We start from the raw sequence: 27,926 nt of genomic DNA, 5'->3' as shown, positions 1-27,926 counted from the left end.
GTTGCCACAGGAACGCAACAACAGTTATGCAGATCATTAAAAATATCACCAACTCTCAACTTCAGAGTCCTACGTTAACAGCACTAGCTAGTTCAGGTTTATTCTGTACCAGACATATCAGGCTCAGTATTAATTAACACTACGTACAGGTGTACAAAGACAGCACCAAAACAATCTCTTTCAATCAACTAGGAAAAAAATAGGCAAAACCTTTTCAAGATGTACTGTTCAAAGTCTTTCACAAATAAGATAGTTACTGTTTTAAAATCAGAGTGAATGAATAAAAATATTCATTCATATTCATTCATTCATATTCAAAAATACAGGTAATTATTGGACCGCAGTCAGTAGTATGTAGAATGCAAACATTCCAGTAACCTTTATTTTCTGTTGCTGTTCAAAATATTTAATATGATGATAATAAACCAATACTTTCCCACAATCTTTATATCCAAAAAGGAAGCACTAACAATCTCATGGTCATTAGACAGTAGAAAATGACAAAGATTTTGTGTTTGTGGTTAAAGTAAAGCAGACACCCCAAATCAGCAGTATTTTATTTTACCCAAACCAGTTTCTAATAAAATAGAAAGGAATGGGGCTTGACCGTCAGGAAGTTGTCACTAGAATATTTTAATGATGCTTCTTTACTTTAAACATTGCTCCATCAGCACAGCTTAACAAAACGTTCTTGGCATCTCGTTGTGGTTTGGGGCATGCTTCTTTAGGGCATAGTTTGTAGCATGCATACTACGATTTCCAAGAAAATACTTCACAATATTTGTAGCTACTGAGTGGAAAAGGAGTCAAAGCTTAGTAGGTTAAGTGAAATGCTAAATTTGTCTGCTGATTCCTGAAGCCAGCTGATGGTAGGCTTCTATATTTAGGAACCTCCTTACACCTGTCAACACCCAGAGATAGACAGCAAGAAAGAAAAAGAGAAAAAGTGCACAACTTACAAGATTGCTTGCTATCTAGTTCTTGTAACAAGCAGCTAAAAATGTTCTATTTTCTTCCAAATTCAACAGATTCTAAGGGCTGAATGACTGGATTATAGAACTTGCATACTTCTACAAATGAGAATGATGTCTAAGCAATTTATAAGCACTAACACATTTATTTAGCATATTTATATACCACCCAAACTTGCACTTCTGGGCAGTTTACAATAAAATAAATTAAAATAAAAATTAATAGAGATGGGGAGGCTCTTATTTCTACAGGGAGTGAATTCTAGCACCTCAGGGCAGCAACGGAGAAGGATTTTTGGGAATCATAGACTTTTCGGAGACTACAGTTACAGCAATGGCTACCTTCCAGCTGACATAGCTTAAGAGTGTCACTTTAATGAATAATCAGTGCAATCATATGAACTCAAAAGCAAATTCCACTGTGTCCAATGGGGCTTATGCCACATAAGAATGCAAGCATTGCAGTCAATCTCACAAGAGTTTAGGTTTACTCAAATTTAAGAATAACTGCCGGATCAGGCTCATGGCCCATCTAATCCAGCATCCTGTTTCACAGTGGCTCACCAGATGCCTCTGAGAAGCCCACAGACAGGGGGTGAGGGCTTGCCCCCTCTCCTACCATTGCTCCCCTGCAACTGGCATTTAGTGGCATCATGCCTCTGAGGCTGGAGGTGACCTATAGCCATCTGACTAGTAGCCATTGATAGACATTTCCTCCATGACTTTGTCTAAGTCTCTTTTAAAGCCATCCAAGCTAGTGGCATCATCACATCCTATGGCAGAGAATTCCATAAATTAATTATACACTGTGTGAAGAAGTACTTCCTTTTGTCGGTCCTAAGTTTCCCAACCATCAGTTTCATGGGATGACCCCTGGTTCTAGTGTTGTGAGAGGAAGAAATTTTTTTCCCCCAAAATGAAAATAGAATGAGGCTGTGCACACGAGCAGCCAAAGCCAGGCTTGGGCAGCAAAGCCTGGAACTGGCTGCCTATATGCAACACTGGGATCGAGCATTCTTACCCCAGCCTTTAGCCAGGTTTTAAGGGCGCAAGCATGCCTTAACCCCAGGGCCGGAGTCGTGAGTATGCTCAGTATGGGTTCATAAGTATACATATAGATAGTCGGGCTCCTAGAGTACCCAGTTCCCGGGTGAATTCACTGCACTGCACTCATCACACCGTGCTTGATTCCTGGAGGGCAGGAAAACATGTCCTTATGGGATTCCTGGAGGGCAGGAAAACATGTCCTGGCCTCCAAAAATCCATGCTGTATGGAACAGCATGCATCATGTGAGAGTGTATAACAGCACGCCAAAGGGATGTTCAGAGAATGGTCTGTGGGGGAAAGTAGGTTCATCCCTACCTTCCATCCATCCACCCACCCAACCCCACTGCACGTCTCATAGCCATGTGCACTACTTCAATGTGTTATATTTGTATTCCAATATCCAGGACAAATGTAAACTGTTACCTTATCTATCCTTTGAAAAACATTAGCAGTAAAAATACTGGTTGACCTTCTCCATAGCAATACATGAGCAGGACAACTATCACCCATTCTGCTACACAGCTCTAAATCACTGCCATGCAAGATCTGAGATCTGCTGGAGAGGTCCATCTGCAGCTTCCACCAGCTCGTCTGGTGGCCACTCAGGGACGGGCCTTCTCTGCTGCTGCCCTGAGGCTTTGGAATGCACTCCCTAGTGAAATAAGAGCCTCCCCATCTCTGACAGCTTTTTAAAAGTCTTTTAAAATACATTTCTTCACCAAGGATTTTAATTAATGTTTTAAAATATTATTTTAAAATTTTTAAGTTGTTGTAATGTGTGCCCCCCCCCATTTTTGTCTTAAGGAATGTTTTACTTTGTTTTTATTCTGTTGTAAACTGCCCAGAGACGTAAGTTTTGGGCGTTATAAAAATGTTTAATTAAATAAATAAATAATAAGAGGGCAGCACCACTCCAAACCGGTACAATCACACATTGAGGCGGGTCTCAGGATCAGTGAGACCCGCTCTGAAAGGGTTTGCGGGGAAAGCGAGCTAAGCCCACTCTCCCTGCAGACGATCAGCAAGCCCTGCCTGAGTGGCCAGATCGGCCACCCACATGACTGCTGGCTCCATCATGGAGCTGACGGGGGCTTGGGAGTTTGGGGGCCACGCAGCCCCCGGAAGTTCCAGCATGTGTGCGTGTGGAGCATGCTGGAGAGATCCCCAAACCGGGAGGCTGCCTTCCAGTAGAGGGTCTGCTCGTGAGTTGCCGTGGCGCAGAGCCGTGCCACAGCAGCATACGATCCATTAACCCTGGTTAGCAGAGCGCTCACTCTGCTAACCTGGGCTAAGGGGAGGGCTTCTCAAGCGGGTTAGCCGTTTGTAAACCACCAAGCTCGCCTGCGAGGCCGGTGGTTGACACAAGCAGCAAAAATCGGGCTAGGAGAGCCTAGCCCGATTTTTGCTGGTCATGAGAATAGCCTCATTGTGTGCTGCTCCCATTATTTCCAGTGGAAGCAGCACACAACCACAACTGCACAATCGTTAGGTAAGGGTGGTACTGTCCTCTTGCACAACAACGTGGGTGGGATCTTTACCGTGTTTTGCTGTGGAGAATATCAAATAAGTCAAGTTTAAAATACAAGACATTCTTGGCAAGGGCGGGTGGAGCAGAAGACAGCATACAGACCAAGACCCAGTGAATTTAATGGGACGTCAGTCATGACTAACTTGGCTCTTTAATTTCAATTGTGCTTAGTCATGACTAGGTAGTCTAGATGCTGCCTAGAACCAGCACTGTCCCCCGATTTGTATCCAATTGCATATGCTGCAAACTTTACAGGAACACTACTGCTACAAATCTTACATATCATTTTAATGTGCAAAGTGCTTTACCACTGGTACAGCATTTGCCCTCACAAGAACCCTGGCAGGCAAGTTTCAACTCTTCCCATTCTACAAACGAGGCATCACAAAGCTCACCTACTTTTCATGATGAAACACCCGCGGATGGACAGATGTGTATGTACACGTATAGACTCACAAAGATGTACGTCACTGTATGCAAAAATAGTCAAACATGTATGCACATTAAAAATATGTTTAAATCAGTCCAAAGATGAAATAGGCAAACACAAAACACCTTGCATTCTTCAATCAGCATAGCTTTTAAAATATATATTACACTGCAAATACACTCCACTATATTTTTAGAAATGTCAAGCCTTTGAGCATCTACAGTATCCCTTGAGGAATGAATCTACTGTCTGTCCCCAAATCTACTCAGTGTCACTGCTAGGACTTTTTTCTTTTCATGTTACTGATCCTAAACATTCTTATCTTGATTGGCAGGCTAACATCCATACATGGATTACAGAAACCAAAAATTCAAGTGGATTGTTAATCTCTAGTCCTTTTAACAGGATCTAGGATACCGCCTTTTCTTTTGGTATAGCACTGAGATGTTGATACATCACTGAAAAGGCTAAAAAATTTTACTTAAATGCTGCCCTATTAATCTCGACAGTATCTCTGAGGGATAAGTCTAGTATTATGTTGTCATGGAACCCACAACAAAGCTGTCACATCAGATCCTAAACCTTGTGTATTTATATTAGTGAAAAAGGAACAGAATGGGACACTGATGAGCAGCAGAAAGGTGAAATGTAGAGCTGGGAGGGTCTTGTCCAAACAGTTTTGTTTTATATTTTGTTGCTTTCAAAGGTATTTTGCCTTTCAAAAAATTGGTTTCTTTTTGTGCTTAGTGTGTCCTCTTAGTTTGTGTGTATGGAATAATTATCCCCCCCCCCATTTTAGCTTACTTTCCAGTAGGCTTATGAGATCACCCAGCATTCCACATGTGTGTCAGTGTGTGTGGCTGTCCCCCTCCATCAACTTTGTAATGTGTGGACCTAATCATGAACAACTGTAAGGACACATAGCAACACTTTAACGGTGTACTTTGTCATCCACCCCGATTCAATATAGTTGATGTGTGAACATTTGAGGAGCAAGTGGGCTAACTTGTGAACCGCCTAATCATTTATTATTCAAGAATTTATTACCTAATTTTATGTTATTGTGAATTGTTCATTTTATGCTGGTCAATGACTGAAATGAAGTATGATGATGACATACTCAAGGGCATAGTTTGTAACTATGTCATCCACCATGATTCATGATGGCGGATGCATGAACACTGGAGGCACAAGTGGGCTAACTTGTGAACTGCCTAAATCATTTGGACCAAATTCAGTCCAAATGAAAGGAATAGTGAAAGGAAAGCAGGCAGGTTAGTTCTTAACTACTACAACTTGTTCTTTATATAGCTTGTGGCTTGTGTAACTGCCAGTACCAACTGTCACTAGTTTTTTTTTGCTCCCTGCCTCCCCTCCTTCTTCCAATGCTCTCTCATCCTCCATCGCCTAGACTTCCAATGTTATTAGCTATGCCCTGTTGATTGACAGTAAGAGAAGAATCTCCTTTCCAAACCTTTGTTTGAACATTCTGTGGCTACAAAGTGTACATGCTTCTGCTTCTTTAAGCATCTCTGAGGGAAGGTAGGATGCTTCCTAGTCTTAAGGAAGCAATTATTAGACCGCTTCTGAAGAAGCCTACCTTGGATCCCTCCAAGCTGAGCAACTACAGGCCTGTCTCCAACCTTCCATGGCTGAGCAAGGTAATTGAGAGGGTGGTGGCCTCCCAGCTCCAGACAGTCTTGGAGGAAACAATTATCTAGACCCATTTCAAACTGGCTTACGGGCTGGCTATGGGGTGGAGACTGCCTTGGTCAGCCTGATGGATGATCTCCAACTGGGAATAGACAGAGGAAGTGTGACTCTGTTGGTCCTTTTGGACCTCTCGGCGGCTTTCGATACTATCGACCATAGAATCCTTCTGGAGCGTCTGAGGGGGTTGGGGGTGGGAGGCACTGTTCTGCAGTGGCTCTGCTCCTACCTCTCGGGCAGGTTCCAGATGGTGTCCCTTGGAGACTGTTGTTCTTCAAAATCTGAACTTTTGTATGGTGTCCCTCAGGGCTCCGTATTATCTCCGATGTTGTTTAACATCTACATGAAACCGCTGGGAGAGATCATCAGGAGATTTGGTGCAGGGTGCTATCAGTATGCTGATGACACCCAAATCGATTTCTCCATGTCAGCATCATCAGGAGAGGGCATAACCTCCCTAAATGCTTGCCTGGAGTCGGTAATGGGCTGGATGAGGGATAACAAACTGAGACCAAATCCAGATAAGACGGAGGTACTCATTGTGCAGGGTTGGAACTCGAGAGACAATTTTGATCTGCCTGTTCTGGATGGGGTCACACTTCCCCAGAAGCAACAGGTACACAGTCTAGGGGTGCTTCTGGATCCAAGTCTCTCCTTGGTGTCCCAGGTTGAGGCAGCGGCCAGAAGTGCCTTCTATCAGCTTTGGCCGATATGCCAGCTGCGTCCATTTCTCAAGATGAAAGACCTCAAAATAGTGGTACATCTGCTGGTAACCTCCAGACTGGATTACTGCAATGCACTCTATGTGGGGCTGCCCTTGTACGTAGTCCAGAAATTACAGTTGGTCCAGAATGTGGCAGCCAGGTTGGTCTCTGGGTCATCTAGGAGAGACCATATTACTCCCGTACTGAAGGAGTTACACTGGCTGCCAATATGTTTCCAGGCAAAATACAAGGTGTTGGTCATAACCTATAAAGCCCTAAACAGCTTGGGTCCTGGGTATTTAAGAGAACATCTTCTTCGTCATGAACTCCACCACCCATTGAGATTATCAGGAGAGGTCCATCTGCATTTGCCACCGGCTCGTCTGGTGGCTACTCAGGGACGGGCCTTCTCCGTTGCTGCCCCGAGGCTTTGGAATGTGCTCCCTAGTGAAATAAGAGCCTTCCCATCTCTGATAACTTTTTAAAATTCTTTAAAGATGCATCTGTTCACCCAGGCTTTTAACTGATATTGTTTTGATTGGTTTAATGTTGTCTTTAGAATATTATTTTAAAATTTTAAATTGTGTTTTAAATCTCTTGCTTTTAATTTTTTTTTTGTTTTTAATTAATGTTTTACTTTTTTAATCTTGTTATAAACCACCCAGAGATGTAAGTTTTGGGCAGTATAAAAATATGCTAAATAAAAATAAATAAATCTACACAAAATCTATGCATTCTGCATAGATGCTCAAAGGCGTGATATTTGGTTGTGAGGATGGAGTCCAGGCTTCACCTCAAAACTAACCTTTTTGAGTAAGCCTTGTAGTCCCTCCCCACACCTCCAGCTACCCCTCATCCTTAATGGGAGCTTGTGGAGGCTCTGTGCCTATGTACATGCTCTGTAGCAGTCAGCAATATATTAACAGAAAATTCTCATATTACAAAGAGCTTTAGTGCAGAGAGGAGCTACATCCAAGGTTTGTGCACACACAGTATTTTTGCTTTAGCAGACACCTATGGCATACTACTACTGTGAATATTTATATACTGCCTTTCAACAAAAGTTCTCAAAGTGGTTTACATAGTTATAAACAAATTTTAAAAAGGGCTCCCTGTCCCCAAAAGGCTCACAATCTTAAAATAAACATAGGATAGACACCAGCAACAGCCATTGGAGAGATGCTGTGCTGGGGGTGGCTAGGGCCAGTTGCTCTCCCCCTGCTAAATAATGAGCATCACCACTTTAAAGGGGTGCCTTTCTGCTCAGTGTCAGGGCACACACAAATACTGCTTTTGAGCCGAAGTATCAAAAACAGTGTGATGTGTGGAATGGCAGCAAGTCAGTTGAAGTTTCCAAGACTCGGGCTAAATACGATGGCAATAGATTCTTTGGTGTGAGACCCAGGTTTAAACCAATATAGAGGTATGAAGTTGGAGACAGGAACCTGATTTTAGGGCAAAAAAGGTCATCTCTACCTGCAGGTTACCTCCTGGTGGCCTCTCTTCCAGTGCCACTTCCTCCTGCCACCATCTGTACTCCAATACCAACCATACTCAAACATTCCAAGACCTGCAAGTTAATATCTTCTTCCCTCCTGGACAGAGTTCTAAAAACACTACCACTACTTAGGAATGAACTCTTTTCTTCTTCTTTCTGTGTTTAAATTGATTCTATGTTTACAATGTCACTTTGATTTCATCGGTCTCTTTTATTCCCCAAGCCATTAATTTTTTAAGATTGGGCGCCTCTAGGCAACAGAAGTATTAACATTCAGGAAAAACATCGCTTTAAGCCCATGGGATGGAGGCGAGATATAAATCAAGGAGAGAGTCTATCTGGGACAATAGCACCTGGATCCTGGATGCAAGCAAGCATGAGGAAGGTCAGCTTTCCTCCTAGATGCATCTCTTTTGCACTAAATATCAGACAGTCATTCTCCCACACACACACTTCGTATAGTATAAAAAACAGAGTATAAACACACGAGTCTGACATCATCATGTATAGTTTGAGCCTAAACACTAGTAAAAGCACTGCTGGGTATGCATATTTAAGTCATACAGCTCTGGATTGTGAACAAGAACTGAAACCAATAGGCATTTTATTCGTGAACATCCAGGTATGAACATAGGAAGCTGCCATATATTGAGTCAGACCATTGGTCTATCTAGCTCAGTATTGTCTTCACAGACTGGCAGCAGCTTCTCCAAGGTTGCAGGCAGGAATCTCTCTCAGCCCTATCTTGGAGAGGCCAGGAAGGGAACTTGGAACCTTCTGCTCTTCCCAGAGTGGCAGCTCCATCCCCTGAGGGGAATATCTTACAGTGCTCACACTTCTAGTCTCCCTTTCATATGCAACCAGGGTAGACCCTGCTTAGCTAAGGGGACAAGTCATGTTTGCTACCACAAGACCAGCTCTCCTGGTCATGTGGTAGCCATTCAGGGTATAACAATGGCATTTTATATCCATGTCTTGTGTCTTATTCGCCAGACTATGTCAGCTTGTATAAGATCATTCATAAAATTAAATGTCTTTCTGAGTCACCATGCATATTAGAAAATGGGAAAACCTCAAGTCTCATAGAAACCTTGCTTACACATGGGATTTGATATTACAGTAGTGCAATCTAGCCACCAACTTATAGGTTGGCTATCCTCCAACAAGCAATCATGCACAAGTCAGACTCACTCTGAAGAATATGAGAGCCCTAAACTGACTCACATTCAAGGGAGCCTATATGCTTTGCTTCCTATATTGAACTCACATTTAAAGGCATGGAAAGCAGCCAATGCAACATGCCCGTCAGTCATTTACACAATTAGTGACTGCTGGAATACATAGGAAAAATAATAAAGCAGGCAAGCAGGCAGATTAACTGACAAGACAAAATATATTAGGCAGTGTATACCCACCCCCATCCACATTTAGCAATGTGGAAACCATACACTCGTGTTGCATCCTTAATATATATAATTCAGGGCAATGGCAGCTCTTTGTGTAGCCGACAAAAAAAAAAAGTGGCCTCCATCAAATCCTGATGACTTCCACAGGCCTCATATATACTTGCGAACTAATTCAAATGCTTTAGCTCAGCTGTATTTCTTTGCCATATTTATATAATATTAAAAATTATCTTTACACAAATATTTGACAGACCAGTAACATGCTTCCGTAAATAAAGCATATAAAGGCAGTTGGTTGGAGCATATAAGTAGATAGGATTAGATCCAGCAGAGTGCTTCTTAGCCTTTGTAATTGCTCCCTTCTGAAGATGCACTGCACTTTCAGCCAAGAAAACAATCATTAGTTTATTAACCAGCTCATCTCAGGTGATGCAAGTATCAGCAGCAGGGGTGTGTGTCCATGTTAATTATCAAGTGTTAACAGGCCAAGCTGGCAACTATCCATATTGCTGGAGAAAATGTGATCTCCACTAAAAGAGAAAGACACAGGTAGCCCTCATGAATGAAGGTTCCATTCTCACCTATAGGCGTGAATACAGAAACTGCAAAGAATGAAACCTTGAGTCAAGGGGAATTGGGGGGTTAGTTTCATTTTGCTCTTTAAAAGGTCCAAAAAAGCAGAAGAGAATGAAGCATAGTATCTTGCTCTCTAGGCCTCCAGCTCAGCTCTCCCAAACCCACAAATCCTCCAAATTTCTGGCCACCCAGGAACCACACTGCTAAGCAAAGAGGTGCCTTTTAAAAGTGGTGATTCTCTTTATTTTTCAGGGAGTGAGCAACTGACCCTATCCATTCCCAGCACTGCATCCCTTCAGGTGTTCCTGGCATCTATCTTATGTTTATTTATTTTTTTAAGATTGAGTGCCCTTTGGGGTACTCAAAATATTTTATAAATATTTTATAAGTATTTATTTATGTATTTATTTCTCTGTAAACTGCTTTGGGAACTTTTGTTGAAAAGCTAGACATTTTGTTGAATGTCTATAAACATTCATAGCATTTGTATAACTGTGAATAAGTGCATTTTGCCTAGTTTTTGAGCCAGCGTGGTGTAGTGGTTAGAGTGCTGGACTAGGACCAGGGAGACCCGAGTTCAAATCCCCATTCAGCCATGAGACTTGCTGGGTGACTCTGGGCCAGTCACTTCTCTCTCAGCCTAACCTACTTCACAGGGTTGTTGTGAGGAGAAACTGAAGTATGTAGTACACCGCTCTGGGCTCCTTGGAGGAAGAGCAGAACATAAATGGTTTTTTTTAAAAAAAAAAACCATGGATAAAGAAACTAGGTCCCCATGACTCAACTGTGGGTGGTGGAACCATGAATAACGAGGGCCACCTGTATTTCTCTCCTTATAAGAGGGACAGGCATGACCAAACCTGCAATTAGGTCCATTTAGGTGACTGTCTAGAGAGCAGCAGTCTAAGAAGGGCAACTAGGGGAAAGGAACAAGAAGATTAAAAGCACAATGGATGACCCATATCTCTCCAGAGGCCAACTGAGATTATTAATTCCAAGGTGGAAAAGCTGCTGTAAAATAACTCCAGCCCACATTACTGATATGGTAAGATAGTCATGTGAAGAGACCCAGCACTGTTGTCTACATTACTTACAATTACTGGGGCAGGGGAGGGGACATGTTTCAAGGACAATGTCCTTTAGGAATGTGCACAAACTGAGGTTCAGTGTCACGGGGAGAGGAGTGGTAAGCAGGACCTTTAACTGCCTCATGCAGCTTCCTGCTGCGGCAGCACTTGTCCCAAGAACCGCACATGGCATCCGCATATGCATGATCAGCAACACCATGCTGACCACAGAAATGGTGCCTGCACATGCTATCTTTTTTAAAGACCCTGCTCGCTGCTCCCCTTCCCAAGGCACCAAACTGGTTCAGACCTTGGTTTGTGCACATCTGTAGAGTGCTTCCACGAGACCAGTCTCGACATAATTTTTTAAGCCAGGGCTTTTTTAAACTCCTGCTAACTTAGCAAAGAGGCACCTTTCAACATGGTGATTCTCTTTATTTAGCAGGGGGAGAGTAACTGGCCCTATCCACCCACAGCACAGTACTTCTAGTGACTTTTATTGGTGTCTAAAATGTTTCTTTTTAAGATTGTGAGCCCTTTGGGGACAGGGATCCATTTTATTTATTTGTTATTTCTCTGTGTAAACTGCCCTGAGCCATTTTTGGAAGGGCGGTATAGAAATCAAATGAATGAATGAATGAATGAATAATCTGATGAGAAAAATCACTTTGTGAAGGCTTTTCCACACCAGGAAAAAAAATCAGCCCTGAGAGACAGTGGAAATGCAAGGCATAGCAGACTGATGTTCAAATATATGAGAGAGTTACCTCACTAACATAAGACAACAGTTTCAGTAAATGGCAGGGTTCTTGTACAGGAGTATGGGGCTTATTAAGGTTCTCACCCTCCACACCAAATTACCCAGGTCAGCCCACAACACAAACAGTGCAATGTAATTCCTGCCAAACAGCTTACAAGAAAAGAACCCATCCAATTTCACTGGGAATCATCATTCTTAATGGTGAAAGCTGTTTCACTACAATACAACATAGAATCTCAAATTATTAAAGACACACAATGACCGACCGTAGCTCACATGAGTTCCTAATCCAAAAACAGATGCTAATAAAGAAACAGGCTAGTTAGCGTATCTAGTACACGAACATCTGGTATGTAATAAAAATGCAATGGCAGATTCCCATTTGAATTCAGTTTCTGCAATGGTGTGCAAGTATAGAATGCTAGAGAGGCAGAGATCCTCTGATTTTAGACACATATAGTCAGAGTAGAAATTGTGGACAATATACATTTCTTCCCATTCTTAATTACTCTGTGAAACTTGAACAAGAGACTGCTATTAGTCAATAAAATGTATATTTAGCCAGCTCCAGAACGAGGCATAGGCATAATCTCTTATTGCTTTTGGATATATTTATTTATTTATTTATTCTTACTTTTATATCCTGCTCTTCTTCCAAGGACCTCAGAGCAGTGTACATGCTTATTTTTTATCCTCACAACAAGCTGAAATGGATTCCAGGATGATGATTTTTATGGTTCTCTTTCTCACTCTATGACACATGGCTATTCTGTTTCACCGGAATCAATTACATGCAATTTTAATCTTGTTTTAGTTCAATATTGTTTTAAGTTTGTCCAGTTCTGTACATAGAAATCCTTTTCCTTGTTGTAAATGTTTGCAAAGTGCCATGGCCTTTCTCCAGTGCATTAATAAATTTACTTACTGTATCAACATCCCCTCAGGCTCAGGCTTGAATAAGCCAGAATCTGTTGTGGTATCCAAATCAGCTGATCCTGGCTTATTCTAGCCTGTTTCAAATAAACCAGTATTTGAAGCTGGAGTGAAGAGAAACAGGGTGCATGTTGAAGGTTAGGGGACATCATACAAAAGCAGAATTCAGTGCTGGTTCCCTGTGACACCTGAATCAGGCCATATTGTAATTTATTTATGTCACAAATTATATTTCTCCATTTGGAACAGCATAACTGTTTTAACATAAAAAGAGCTAAAAAATGTGAGAGGTAAAAATGTAAGTATCCACGTTTATGATGTTGGTTTGTACTGTTGTGAGCTGTCTTGAAGGCCTGGTGGTGAGCCAAAGGATGGGCTAGAAAATTTAAAATAAAAATATATGCACTCTAATGCTAGCTCTGCTCTCCCTACAAATCCTCCCAAGGACTCTTTACACAATGACTCCAATGTCAATTTGAACAAAATGGAGATCCCCATGGCCTACATCCTCCTGCAGAACATGTAGAGATTTTTCAGCGATCTCTGTTTGGCGATATACCAACCTGACACAAAGCCAAGATCAACAAGCTGACTTCAGATCCCAGATGAACCTTCATGTCAGTTTGATGCACTGCCAGGTGGAGATTGCCATAAAATCCGGAGTTTGCACAACATGCTTTCTTTGTAGAAGTGCATGTGCAGCAGGGCTCTCCATTTTTGCCGAACCAGCACTGCAGTAATTGTGTGAAGAGCCCCTTAATATTGATTTTTATTAAGTTTCTATAAAATGCCACCCTGCTATAATACTTCATATGTTCCTAATTGGGACATTTTCCTTCTCTTTTAGCAGCCACCTTCTTTCATATGAACACTTACTCAGCAGCACGCAAGCAATGAAGTGATGTCAGAGAGAGCTCATCATTTAAAGAGAAGACAAATGACCACATCCGATACATGCATGGTTTCTTTTCTGATACATTACTATTCCCTCGTGTGTCATCTAACATAATAAATGCAATACATTTCATTTTATACAATCTTTTTACCCTCCAGAGGGATCTTTCAATTGCTGTGGGATTAAGATCTCAACACTCCTAATAAAAATAAGGAGAGTTACTTTGTCTGGAATTTAATGAAATGACAAACTTTCATTTTTACAGCATAGGAAAATCAAAACCTCTAGTCTATCACATATGCCAGTGTTAATGCCTCATGGTGGCAAATTTCTTCTGATTCATAAGCTTCAAACAGATTCCTCTAGACATCTATTTCTATAAGCATGCCCAGCATGAGATATTGACACCTGACTTTCAGCTCCAAGCCATTTGTTCAGTATTATCTGCAGGTCACTGCGCTTATACAACAAAGTTGTGCTAGTACAAGACTGCATACCTGCAGTAAATCATGAGTTCTTTAAGATTGTACCCTTGTGCTAGTGTGTAAAAAGTTCCCTGCAAAACAGGGGGAAAGGAACGGACAATCCATGAGTAGGTTCCATATATATGATTGTAGGAACAAAAAGAGGAGTCATATCCTTAGGAAGGCAAGCCAGCAGCAGAAGTGTGGTGGCTTCTGCTACTGTGCTCTTTTTCCAAACTTCATAGTTGGGAAGCAAAAAACATGGGGAGGCCTAGTTTTCTAGAAATATCAAAAATATATTTTCTAATAGTGACTAATGAGTCATTTCATACCGTAATGGTGGTTTGAAATGTGAAATAAATATAAGTTTAAACAGCGTTCCAATTTGGACCAAACATTCATTTCTGAAGGTGTTAAAAATGTCATGTCACCTGCAGGTGAGAGGGAGATACCAGCAGAATCAGGGTAACCCGCAGACACATCAGCTTCACAAAAATCTGAAAGAGGCCATAATACAGGGCTAGTGTCTAGTCTGTCTTCCCTTTTACGGGCCTATGAAAAGTTTGAAAGACCGGCGGGTTGGCCGGTTCCAAGGCAGAGGGGATAGCTTTAAGGGCGGGGGAGAGTGCTCATACCCCTCCCACCACGTTTCCCCCATCAGCACTGCAATTTAAAAGGATCCAGCAGGGCAACAGCATATCTCCCTGCTACCCCTTTGGACCAGAAGTGACCAGAAGTACCTGGCATATGTGTGCACATCGGGCCAGGAACTTCTGGTCCAACGAGGCAATGGGGTGGCAGGGAGATATGCTGCTGTCCTTTTAAAGTACAGCACGGGCGGGGCAAGCCCGGCGGGCGGGATTGCTAAAACATCTTGGGCCATTTTATATATATTTTACATTTCTATCCCACTCTTCTTCCAAGGAGTCCAGAACAGTGTACTACATAGGTTTATCATCACAACAACCCTGTGAAGTAGGTTAGGCTGAGAGAGAAGTGACTGCCCCAGAGTTACCCAGCAAGTCTCATGGCTGAATGGGGATTTGAACTCAGGTCTCCCTGGTCCTAGTCCAGCATTCTAACCACTGGTGGGTTGTACTCAGATCAAGAACCTAGCTAGTGTATACTACTGGCATAAGCTGTGTTACTTTGAGGAAAGTTAGCCTTTTTCAAGGTACAAACTGCCCATGTGACAACTCCTGTATAAGTAAGTGCTGTTAAAATGGGGCTAGTATGCGCATGTGCGCACAAACCTGCTCTAAGGGTATTATTTTACAGCTTCTGCAGTATACAACCACCAAGTAGTTCTGAATATTTAATATTTAATTGTTGTTTTATGTTTTATAATTTTTGTTTTAATGATTAATTTGTTTTAATGGTGTTTTAATGTAAACCGCCCTGAGCCTTTTGGAAGGGCGGTATAAAAGTTTTAATAATAAATAAATAAATAATAAATAAAGTAGAAAATGCTAGTACTAACATTCCTTATTTCCCAGACCTCTAGACATTCTTAGGAGTGAAGCAGGTATGACAGTACCATTTGTTCTATAAAAAGCTTCTTGGCTAGGCTCGGCTCAGAGGGAAAAGAGCAGATTTGGAAGCAGTATTTGGCATGTGCAGTAAGAAACAAGCAGAGCCTTCATTATGTCTGGAGAAAAGAACCTAGCACAATCATGTTCTTAGATGACAAGAAAGTTTAGTCAAATGAGAAATAAAACAGAATGATAGTATTTGAACACAACAGTGGGTTCTTCCCTCTAATCTAGAAGGCCAGGCTCCATGGCATTCTCTCCTAGCAGCAGGGTTCTCTATTCAAAGCTCTGGTACCAACCTGCATCTTGGTCTGTCTCCATTGTCAATAAGCACACTTGTGGAACTACTACTATCGACTGGCTTTTAACAGAGGATAGAAGCCAGTAAGGTAGTCAAGTGGCTAGGGCAAAAGGCATTCAATAGTGTCAGCTTATAGAGCTGGGAGTGCCATCTTCTTCAGCAGGGAGAGCGGCAGATGGTTCTTCTCCAACCATGCTGTGAGTCAAAGAAGGCAGGCAAAATTCCATCCAGACACAGTGCATGTATCTCCAACCAACTTCATTAGTACCAGGAACACAAGAAGATTCACTGCTAAGGCATCATTCCTCAGAACAGTGATTTTGCCCACATTTTGTTAGGAAAGAAGTCCAAATCAATATTTGGAAATGCTATAAGTTATCACAGCCAATATTCACTAGAAAGAAGTGAACTGCAAAGGGAGGGGGAATATCAGAACAAGGTATTCTTTCTAACAGTATTTAGAAGTGCTTATTTCCAAGCATATTTCATGTGCAGCCTCAAAAAACAGGCAACTGAATTACTGTAATTAACTGCAGAAGCTTGCTGATTTGTTGATGCCATATAATGTCAATATCTTTCACAGAGTCATTAGAATCTTTGTAAATAAATAGTGGAAATTATGCAAGAAGTGAACAAAATTCAGTTCCAGATTATTCCTCTCATTCCTGGGAGAAGGGAATACTCCAGTCCAAGAAATTGTTTGCTTGTAAATAATACCCCAGGATCACAAAATAAAATGTTACCCAACAGAACCTGGCTCTCACACCTCTTAAAATGCAAATAATTATGATTCTGAATGTGTAAGGATGACCTGTCAAAGGAAGGACTGACAATACGTGAGGGAGTCAGAGGCTCCAATCCCCCTACTCCAAGCAAGAGTTGTGTGTATTCACCTAGATCAGGACAATACAGCGACAGCCAACTGACAGCTCATGGGCTAGATCCAACCCATAAATCCATTCCAGACTTCCCTTCAGAGACTGTAACTATACATAGCAAGAAAGATAGTGTGTATGTGTATTTCCTGCATTATTTTCAAATACATTATGTTAAGGATTGTGCTGAGAATGGCATGATGCTTTCTGGCACATAGCAAAGTGTGTCTGGAAAACAAAGTGATCCCAAGCTATAAAAGCAGGTCAACTTAAGAGATGAAAGGTACATTATCTCCATTTCCCCCTGTTTACTATATTTGTTGATATTGCAACATTCCAAGGGACCATTAATTCTTCCAGAATTTACTTGCACTGCCTATGCAAGCTTCTTTACATAATGACCTAGGACAGCCATCCCACTCCATTTCTGCTTTGCACACTCAAGGAGAGAACGAACAGCTGGAATGGAAAGGGGAGCCACTGGGTGTGGTTGTGCATCTCTTTCCTCACCCCAAAATGCTTGGTGATTGGCTTCTTGGTGTTTCAAGAGAACATGCTCAAATCCTCAAGGCTCAGCACAATTGTTCAAAAAGCCTTGATCTAACATCCCTCTCTGCCATCTCCCCTTGCCCACCTCAAGGCATCCAAAAGCTTGCCTTGGGGCAGAGGGAAAGCAGCAGAAGGGCAAAGGCTGCAGGCACACCAAGCCCCCTTTCCTCTGCCCTAAATTACCCAGATATGCATCTCTGGGCAGAGGAAAAACTACTACTATGGATGTTTATACACCGCTCTTCAATCAAAGTTCTCAAAGCAGTTTACACAGAGAAATAAATAAATAAGATGGATTCCTGTTCCCAAAGGGCTCACAATCTAAAAATAATATTTGTTTAATGTGATGTGACTGTTAAGATATTGTTAAAATCAATAAAAATTTAAACAACCAAAAAAACCCCAATCTAAAAATAAACATAAGGTAGACACCAGCAACAGCCACTGGAGGGATACTGTGCAGGGGTTGGACAGAGCCAGTTGCTCTCCCCCTACTAAATGTAAGAGAATCACCACTTTAAAGAGCGTCTCTTTGCTCACTTAGCAGGAGTAACTGAGTAACTGAAGGGTAAGCAAGACCCTCCAGGCCCCAGAAGAACTTCTCCTCTTCACTGGGGCTGAACTGGGACTACAAGTGCCAGTAACATCTGTAGGAAAATGATGCTTCATATGCCATTTTCTAGCAAGGAGGCAGCCCCCCCACCGGCAACAACATCCCAGTGCCCAATCCAAAAGGGATCAAGCCTTTGTGCATGTTCTAAGGGAATGGCTGCAAAAATGAGCCAGCGTGGTCTAGTGGTTAGAGTGCTGGACTAGGACTGGGGAGACCAGAGTTCAAATCCCCATTCAGCCATGATACTTGCTGGGTGACTCTGGGCCAGTCACTTCTCTCTCAGCCTAACCTACTTCACAGGGTTGTTGTGAGGAGAAACTCAAGTATGTAGTACACCGCTCTGGGCGCCTTGGAGGAAGAGCAGGATATAAATGTTTTTTAAAAACAACAAAAAACAAAATAAATAAAATAAAAACCACTACCACCAGGGGAAAGGGAGCATATGGTAGTAGTTCACAAGATCAAAGGGCATACAGGCAATCAACAGGCCTGTGCTCATCTTAGTGCCTTCTCACAATCATCACTTCAAACCTCAGCCTATCAATTTCATGGGCATTCTTGTTGAAATGCTCACAAAATACAGTAGTCTTGACTTGAGAAAGCATGTCTCCATCCACAATCAGCAGAGCACCCATACATGTTATGCAGATCACAGTTAAAGAGTAACCATGATCAGAGAGCCCTGGACAGCCCTGTGGAACATGTCATGAGAACCCAGAATCTCCAAGCAACCCCAATTAAATTGCTGCAGTTATCCGGGACCACTAACCATTGCTGCAGTTAGCTGGGACCACTAACCAGGATCTAGGTTAGTGATCCCAGTTAAATGCTAGTTAACCACTGTGATTAACCAGGATTGCCCAGAAATTCTGGGTTCTCACCCCATACTCTGTGGGAACGCGTGGGGTTTATCGATTGCACTCTCCACAATCATTCTCATCATTAATACGTAGCCAGAGAAAACCAAACAGGACTAATCCTATGGGAGAAGTAACAGTCTTCAGCACTACCATCTCATGTGCCGAAGTAGAATCAAAGCCATCCCAGTGATGTGTCTCCACTCCAACCCATGTGAATTACCCACTAATACTATGGGAGACGATTACTGAAAGCTACCAAAAGAGCCAGAAGAATTAGTAGGGACATACACTCCCTGTAAAGGATAGTTCAGATAAAGTGTTCTCATAGCATTGTAGTGAGGCTGCCTTTCCCTAAAGGAAAAAATTCTCTGCAGTTCATATAACAATATTCCACAAGTTACCTCTGAACAGTTCCAACAGATTGCACAGTCATTCCACTTGTGAAGACTGTTTCATCTATACTCCATTAGTGGACATCTCAATATGCTGATAGACTTGTATTCTAATGCAGGGGGAGACTCTCAAAAAGGAAAGGCTTTCTAGCTTGTCCAAAAAAAATGTGGGTGTGGAGTAGAAGAGAGGGGCTGAGACCCAAACGTTGAGCACTAAAGTACTGGGATCTTCCAGGCCCTATGCCAGCAGTGGCCGCAAGATCCTTCTGCCCATTAGTGACTATCCTTTGGTATCTTCTGGGGCAAGCACACTTGGAGTAATGTGCACCTAACAGGACAGAGGTGGACAATCATCTTCCTGCTCTCCTCCTTCCTGCTAATGTAAATCATATTATATATGCACATCATTAAGGTTATGCATAAACCTCCCAAATGGTTCTGAAAGCTTCATTTAAGTAACTTGCCCAAAGTTACCCCAAACCAGGGGCGTAGCGAGACCCTCTGGGGCCAGGGGACAAAATCTGGGCAGGGGGCTGCCTTGCTCGGCTCACCCCGCTGGAGGCCAACATATAAGAACTAGCGGCGGGGCAGAGGCATGACAGCCTGCTTGGGGGGCCCCTGATCCTCTGGGCCCAGGGACATATGACCCTGCTTGTCCAATAGACGCTACACCCATGACCAAAACGTGATAGGATACCTGCATATCACAGAACGAAGTCGACAGAACGAATCAATACACTTGTCAATCTATCAGCATATGTCTTTTCAGAAGAGTAGTCCTTACCACCAACTTACTTATCATCCTCAACAGCTAAAGGATTACTACGCAAAAAGACAGCCAGGGTATCTTGTAAGGATTCAAGGAGTGTGCTTGACTCAATTTGACAATTAGCAGGCTGATTCAAATGTATAGCAAAAGCTCTGCAATCCAAGCAGACAAGATGTATAATGTGAAATCTCACCAGATCCTTACAAATACATTTGTTGAGGTATCCCTTTAATCCTTTTAAAGAGTCACAGTTGAACTTTGAAAAAGTACTCTAAAGCAGCAGGTAGTGATGGTTAAAGATCTTAGTGCAAGAAACATCAAGATTTCTGCAGAGTTAAAAGCACTGCTGACATTGAGGATATTCACACAAGCAGCCCAACCCAGGCTTGGGCAGCCAAGCCTGGGTTGGACTTTTCATGTGGAGTAGGGATGTGCACAAACCTGTTTGGAGGCCCTTTTACAGGCCTCTGAACAGGTTCAAAAGACCAGCAATTCAGCTGGTTCAAAGGTGGTGGAGATACCTTTAAGAGCAGGGGCAGAGTGCTCTTACCCTTCCCGCCACATTTCCACCACCAGCAATGCACTTTAAAAGGATCCAGTGGGGCAGCAGCGTACCTCCCTGCCACCCACTGGACCGGAAGTACCCGGCACACGTGTGCCCATCGGGACGGGCACTTCTGGTCACTTCCAGTCTGAAATGTGGCAGCAGGGAGGTATGCTGCTACCCCACCAGACCCTTCTGAAGTGCAGTGCCAGCAGGGGAAACATGGTGGGAAGGGCAAGAGCCACTGTTCCCTCTAAGGCGTGTGCACGTGCGAGCGCTCACAAGTTTTTGGATGTCTGCCCAGTTCATTTTAGATCCCACTCAGATTGAATCAGGAAGACCCCATTCTGAACGCATATGCACACACATTGCCTTGATACTACCACCCAGAACAAAACTCATTCCACACAGAGATGAAAAAATTAGAGGGACCACTGGCAAGAGCACCCCTCCCCCAGCAGTAAAAGGTACCCCCCCTCCACCCTTGAGCCATCCCCCACTGGTTCTGTGCACATCCCTAGTGTGGAGCACCAGGTTCACTCCTGATCCCAATGCTTCCGCCCCCAACAAGCCCATCATTTTATTTAATCTTGGCAGGCACTAGTGTGCAAAATTGCCATTGGGTTAAGGGGCGAGCAGCTGTGCTGAGCATGGTAATGAGGGCAGCCACCTTGTACATGCTGCATGGTGCTCTAGGATGTGGGAAGGGACCTCCCACTCCCAGCTCCTGCCTTCACCATGCCACCACTCATATGGGTGTGCAGCATGGCAGAGGGGCTGCTGCTGATCTGCCGGGGAAGGCAGCCGAGCTCCTGTTTTCCCCACAGCCCTTAGCAGCAGCACTGGGGGTTGTGTGCACAATCTCATTAATTCCTAAGGGCATCGCGCCCACACAAAGTCCGCTTCCCCCCTCTCCTCCCATCTGTATGCACACAGGCAACACAACAGGCTGCCGGGCGAAAGATAAGTTTATTTGCATGCCTCGAGTAGCCTCGTCCTCCTCCGACAGATGAAAGTATCACATTGTACATGAGACTAGGTGGATACACTTGCGCTTTTGTACTAAGACCATGCTACAAGTGGATCAAGTAATAATAGAAACTATTATTTCGATTATTACAGATATTATTGCTCTGATCCTCTTCACGGAAAAAAGTAATACATTGGAAGATAAAACATTATCCAAAATTCGAGGCAAGTGAAATTTTTCTGATCAAGGGTTGAAAAGTAAAACTTTCAGAAGCAAAATTGGACTTTAAAGCTCTAATTACAGATAATCCATTGGGATTGCAATCTCTCCATGCTTAGCTCCAAGTGCTCAGGTGTGGGAATAAGTTCCATTGATTTAAACAGGACTTATTCTCATTTAATATTCTTACCTATTACTGCAGATTCTGCAGTATTACTTACCTATTACTGCAGATTCTAGAGTGGTTTACTGGCTAAAAAAAGACCACTTTGTTGTCTACTCACATGAGTATTTTAAGAGGATGTACTAGAGGATTATTTTGGACTAGCTTTAGAATAAATCCTATTTACTATTTATCTTTGACCACAGACTGACCAGAAAAGAATTTGATGGAACACCTTCAAAGCAAATATTCAGACATTTTTATTATCTTCAAGTCCAAAAGAAAATCTTACAATGTAGGCAAACAAAATGGGCTATTTGAAAGAAGGAAGAGGAAGTGGATCCAAGCTTTACAAGAGCAACTCTAGAAAGAGCAGCAATTCAAAAATCAGAAGGTGGCAAGATCGCTAGGCAGCCTAACATGCTTTCACTAAGAACTGGGGCTGTTATTCCCAGGCACATGATTGCCCGGACACCCAAAGATTTGCTCTAGCAAATCTCTAACTCCTCTTCACCTGGAAAAAAAATAATACGTTGCATCAGTACTAATGCATTTCAATCCAAAAGCATCTCAGTGACAAACATTTTTATGATGTTATATGATATGACATTTTGTGATGTTGCATTTACCAGCTGTTACCGGGGGGCGGTGAGGGAGAACATTCTGGACCATGAGCCTAAAGAGAGCCATAAGAATTCCAATAATCATTGTTCCGTTTCCTAGCAATAAATAGTGTTCAGTAAACACATCTAACTTTTCCCACTACACTACACATTCAAAGCAACACAGCTGTAGCCAAAACAAAAACCAACAGTATTGATCAACTCCCAGCTAGACTTTCTGGAGTGATCACATTTTAGCCACCTGTGGTTCTATGGTTTTCTGTGCTGCATGTTGCAGACAGCGCTTAAAACAAAACACACATGATGTAACACTGTACAGTCCCAATTCCAAATGCATTACATCGCTGGCTCAGCTTCTCATCCATTCACACTAAGGCTTTCCTACTTGAATATCTTTATTAAAGTGAACAGGTATACCCCTCAAACAAAGCAAGTTAACCCATGTGTGAGTGTCCAACAGTTTACTACCCATTAAAGACTGCTATAAAGTCTGTGATACCTATGACATGCTGCTACCAAACATTTCAAATCAAAGGTATCCAACAGATTTATTTTATGTACACATTTAAAAATCCTAAATACACTTAAAAGGAGTAAATCATATTTAACTCATATTAGTCTTGAGTAAACATTCATTGTTAAGAATATTTATATGCTGTTTCCCAACCACACAAAAAACAACAACTCAAAAGCAGTTAACAGAGCACAGTTGCTTGTCCCAAAAATGCTCACAGTCTTAAAACAAACAGTTCATGGAAGACAGAAACAGGGATGTGATGCTGGACTAAATAGGGACTTTTGTTCTCCCCCTACTAAATATAAGAGAGCCACCAATATAAGCAGTGCCTCCTGCCCAGTCAGTAGAGGGTTCCATCATTATTCTTAGCATAAATATTGTGTAAGAACTGAACTAGTGTATACATTCCAACCACTGAACTTTACTGGATGTGAAAATGTCAAACATTAACTTGCACAGGAAATAAAGGTATATTCTTTCTAAATTTTAAACACACTAGAAGGGAGATTTCCTTCAAAATCACTTCTGATACATCTGAATAATTCAAACATAGCAAACTGAGTGTAAATTAAATATGTCCAGAATTTTACTTCTCTTTACTAGATATTTCTTATTTTCAAAGGGGTTGTTTCATTTATTCTGGATGTAGCTGCAAACATTCAAAGCATCCAGCTATCCCTTATGTTTATTTTCAAATTAATTTCTTCAGTGCAATATATAAGCTAGGTAAAATAGATTGAATATACATGATGAAATGACAATTGAAAGAGGAGAGTCAAGCACACACACACACAGACACACACATGTATAAGGTCTCAGTGAAATTCTAATAATCAGCCTTCAGTTCCTACTAACCACTACTCTGCCACATGTTTAAAGACAAAACATTCAAATTAATTCTATAAAGATAAATGGGAATAACTTGTGTTTTCAAACAATATTTTTAAGCAAAATATTCTTCGATAATTAGTAACATTGCTTCTGATTTAAAGCCTCTTTTTTTACATTAAACAAGCTGTAACTGTTTTCCTTTCCCCCACTCATTTAACAGAACAATTAAATACAGATATATGTAGTTAACTCTGTAGCATCCCAAACTTTCATTTATGTGTCATTCTAATAATCAGACAAGTTTGCAGCATAGAATTGTCCACCTATTATATAAATAGAAACAGAAGATTATATGTTGTGTATGGTAAAAATGCCAGCAATTGACAGAAAATCATAGTGGCTAAAGAATTAACAAAGAAACATACTCCATACATTTTAATCAAATCTATGGTGACAAGAGTTTGTCTTTTTTTAAATATATGTTGATACACGCATCTCAAAATGAATTTACTGATGGAAAATACATATATATGGCACAAGGATTAGAACAAAAAGTGACCAGAACTAAACAACACTATATGATAAAACATGTCCTATTCTGCAGTTTTTTCCTAAGTATTTCTACACTATATATTGTAGATCATTTCCAAAGATTAAATAAATCAAAGACTTTTCCATCTTAAATCAGCATTCTAAAAGATGATTAGGAGAGCTAGGAGCATATATGGGGGTGGGGGTGAAATACAGGAAATATTATTTGAAACCATTCTATTATAGCTACTCGTCATCAGATTTTGGTTTGATTTCTTTCTTGTCCTCTTATTTCTTGATATCTCCACTCCTATTTCTTTCTTAATTTGGTATATATCTTGAACCTGATTATATTTGTTTCTATTAAGTACAAGAATTCAGGGAATAAACTAAGTTAATCATTATTATGAAGAAATTCTGCACATCTTGTAGCAGCACCTGTTACATTTGCTTTTTAAGAGACATCTGCCAACTATCGTTGTGGCTTTTCCTTTAACTCAGTTCTTATGTCACTGTCTTTGAAACAAAGTGATATTCTTACACGACAGACCTATAAAGGACAGCACTTCTTATAGGTAGGTGCTACATAATTTCATTCCACTTAAAGAAGGCACAGTACAGAACGCTGTAGACTATGTGTATTTGCTTTGAAACTGAACACAAATTCCTAGCTCCCCATCTCACAGCACCTTATTGCATCTCCCATCTTTATTTCCAGTATTAGAACCTATAATCACAAATATAATTGGCATATAATAAATGTTTTTAGTCTTACCTACACACCTCTACAATCTGTTAAAGATCCATAATTCTTTACAGGTGTCCAACTAAAGTTTTAAGCAATCAGTCGTGAATGTCAGGACACTGTACATTGATTTATTGGCAAATTAAACACTAACCCTCCCCCCCCTATTCAAAAGAGCTGGGGATTTAAATTATAACAGCTCAGGGGTAGTTTATGGTTTTTGCCTTAAAATGGCAAAGAGTAAACTACTGTTTCTGCTCAAGGAAATGTGTTAATGACAGTTCAGCCCACCAGCTCAAGCAATGCTTCCTTTAGCCATTCTAAAAAGGTATGACATTGTTAGTACAATGCTCTCAACTTTCTCCTTCTAACCATGAGTGCAACCCATATGGGCTCACACCAAGGAAACACAGAAAAGCAACTCTAATTAGAACAGCCAAGCCACTAAATGACATACTGTACTAATTATAATCACTCTGAGAATCCGTCCTTCTGTACCAAATGAACCACAACAGTATATTTTATGTTCTCTCCCAATAAAACAGGCTTCTAGTGCTGCTGCATGTGGCTCTAGTTTTACCCCTGCATAAATTTACAGTGTTATTCACATTAAGATGCTTAATGACAGCAGTCGCCTAGATTTAAGAATGAAAGTGCTAAGTCCTTGGGCAAGACTAAAATATTGGGCTATTTATTTTTATCCGTTCTGCCTTCCTTTCATGATGTGAACCTTGCCCTGCCCTGGGCAAGTTTTATGCTAATAACTGTCTGCTGCTTTCAAGATGCTATCCTGTATTCACACAGAACAACAGAAAGCAAATACAGGCATAACTAGCAATATCTTAGAACGTGCATCACCGGACCATGTAACAACTGTTACTTTTAATAACAGACTAGGGATGGGGAGGGGAGACACCCAGCTACCTCACAAAGCTTCCAGCACCGTTTTTTAAAAAGCCCACATCTCTGGTTTTGCACATGCGTGGATGCATGCAAACCACACACAGAGAGAAAACAAACCCTGAAACTGTCAAAACACTCATGTTGTACACTGGAAAGCATCCACCTACAATGAGCAGAGATGTGTGTGTGGTAGTTCTTACTAAACACTGTAACTTTGGGTCAGCATTCTGCAGGAGCCTTTGCGGGGACGTGGGGGGGATGTGGATGTGTAGATAATATATACACATATACATTTTCCCCTTAAAAACTAAAAGCCATTTTTAAAAATCTCAGCTGGCTAAAACCATCATTCAAGTCACAGGGGTGGGAATGTAACTAGAAACTTTCCTCTTAGCACAGCTGAAACTGCCAGGGAGGGTCTATTTAGAGATACTGTTGATTGCTATCAGGAATATCCTTCCAATCCATTCCAAAGTATAGAACTGGCTGCAAACACATATTGGAGAAGCAGGCTCCTTAAAAAGAACCCAAAGCAGCAAAGCTCTGCAATATCCGCCCAGTTGCTACTTGTCCAAAATCAGGAATTATTTATCCTTGTTTTATGTGTGGCAAGCCTAGCAAATCGCTTGTGTTTCCAATCCCCGACACCACTCCGCCTTCCCCGTTCCTTTCCCAGCTGAAATCTCCTCCACCCTTCCTGGCTCCCCTCCTACCATGCAAGAAACCCCTGCCGGACTCAGGTGGGACTTACGTTGTGGCAGAAGGGAAGGGCCCTTCTGCGGAGAGGTTTATCACCAAGGACTGGAAAAGTGTCAGGCTAAAGAAGAGCAACCAGCCAGCAGCCATCTTCCTGATCGAAGATCGATGCCCCTTGCCCACAAAGTGCCGGAGAAAATGATGATAATAATGATGATAGTGATGATAAATTAAGTTTTTTGTAGAATGGGGAAAACAGTAAGAAAAGAAAAATGCCCTCTTCCCTCCCTCTTCTAAGCGAAGCCACAGGCAGCTCACAGAGGCAGGCAGCGGCTCATTAGGGGTGGCTGGGAGGAGGAAAGCGATAGAGATCTGTAGGTGGAGAGGGGGAAGGGGAATCAAGAGGAGGAAGAGGGAGAGGCTCTGCTACTCCAGCAGCAGCTTCTGCCTCATCTGATCCGCCGCCATCAGGGCTACTTTTGTAACAGATCTCAGCTCACTGTGTGTGTGTGTGTGTGTGTTGTGTGCGCGCGCGCGCTTCCTTTCCTGATTTATTCCCCTGATTGCAGGGGGGAGGGGGAGGAGTGGGAGAGAAAGGAAGAGTTATAGAGGGAGAGATTTCCTTCTTGCTCTCCCTGGGATTGGAAGAAAGAGGGACGGGGTGGGCAGGGGCGATATAGAGTCCCACCAGCTCGGGAAGGCCGGTAGGGGAATGGAGACCCCAAGTCCCATGGGGATTCGTGTAACTAGGGGGATCAAAGGAAACTCCCAAAGTTAGCGCCTGATCTTCTTCCAAATGCTGCTCTGCTGAAGAGGAAAGGGAAAGAAGGGAGGGGTGGCGGCGATCATGCCGACGCCTAATAAGGCTTCCTAACTCCTCGCTCTCAAAACAGCAGCTGCTGCAGCACAGTCACTAACAGCCAGGTGCAGGCACAAGGTCTTGCCTGGGAAAATCAAGGAGATACTATTGGCTCTTCGTGTTTAAACCACTTTGACTTAATGTGTTGCACATTTCTTCTGAATTCGTCTAAACCCACTTTCCTAATGACAGAAACCGGGACGCCGGGAAGGGAGAAGAGTCCCAAGACTCAAACCACCTCTCTTGAGATTGGCGCCCGTCCACCTATTCCTCGCCGGCAGCTGTCTGGCGTATATGTGTGAGCGAGGAGTCCGGTTGCTTGGAAGTGGGTCGGGCGGGCAGTCGCTGCCCGTTCCTTGGAGAAGGCTCCACTCTACAAGTTACATGAGCGGGGAGAGAGGGCCGCAAACTCTGGCACGGCATCGATGCGGATTCCCTACCCAA

The 27,926-nt window shown here is 42.2% G+C and overlaps 1 protein-coding gene across 7 annotated transcripts in view; it reads right to left on the bottom strand.

Moving 5' to 3' along the window:
• The window catches only part of CACNA2D1 (calcium voltage-gated channel auxiliary subunit alpha2delta 1), a 642,096-nt gene extending 614,907 nt beyond the window's left edge, over window positions 1–27,189 (bottom strand). For 2 of the 7 annotated variants that reach the window (XM_053252726.1, XM_053252728.1), the window contains exon 1: window positions 26,679–27,184. In XM_053252726.1, coding sequence (XP_053108701.1) covers window positions 26,679–26,773 — 95 coding nt within the window. In that variant the 5' untranslated portion in view covers window positions 26,774–27,184. Of the gene's footprint in view, window positions 1–26,678 lie in introns of all 7 variants that reach the window. The other 5 variants (XM_053252732.1, XM_053252731.1, XM_053252730.1 and 2 more) reach the window with 4 other exon arrangements.
• Between the last annotated feature and the right edge of the window lie 737 nt (window positions 27,190–27,926).

The sequence above is a fragment of the Hemicordylus capensis genome, chromosome 5 (genome assembly GCF_027244095.1).
Source record: "Hemicordylus capensis ecotype Gifberg chromosome 5, rHemCap1.1.pri, whole genome shotgun sequence".
NCBI lineage: Eukaryota > Metazoa > Chordata > Lepidosauria > Squamata > Cordylidae > Hemicordylus > Hemicordylus capensis.
This window is presented reverse-complemented; position numbering and strand designations above follow the sequence as displayed.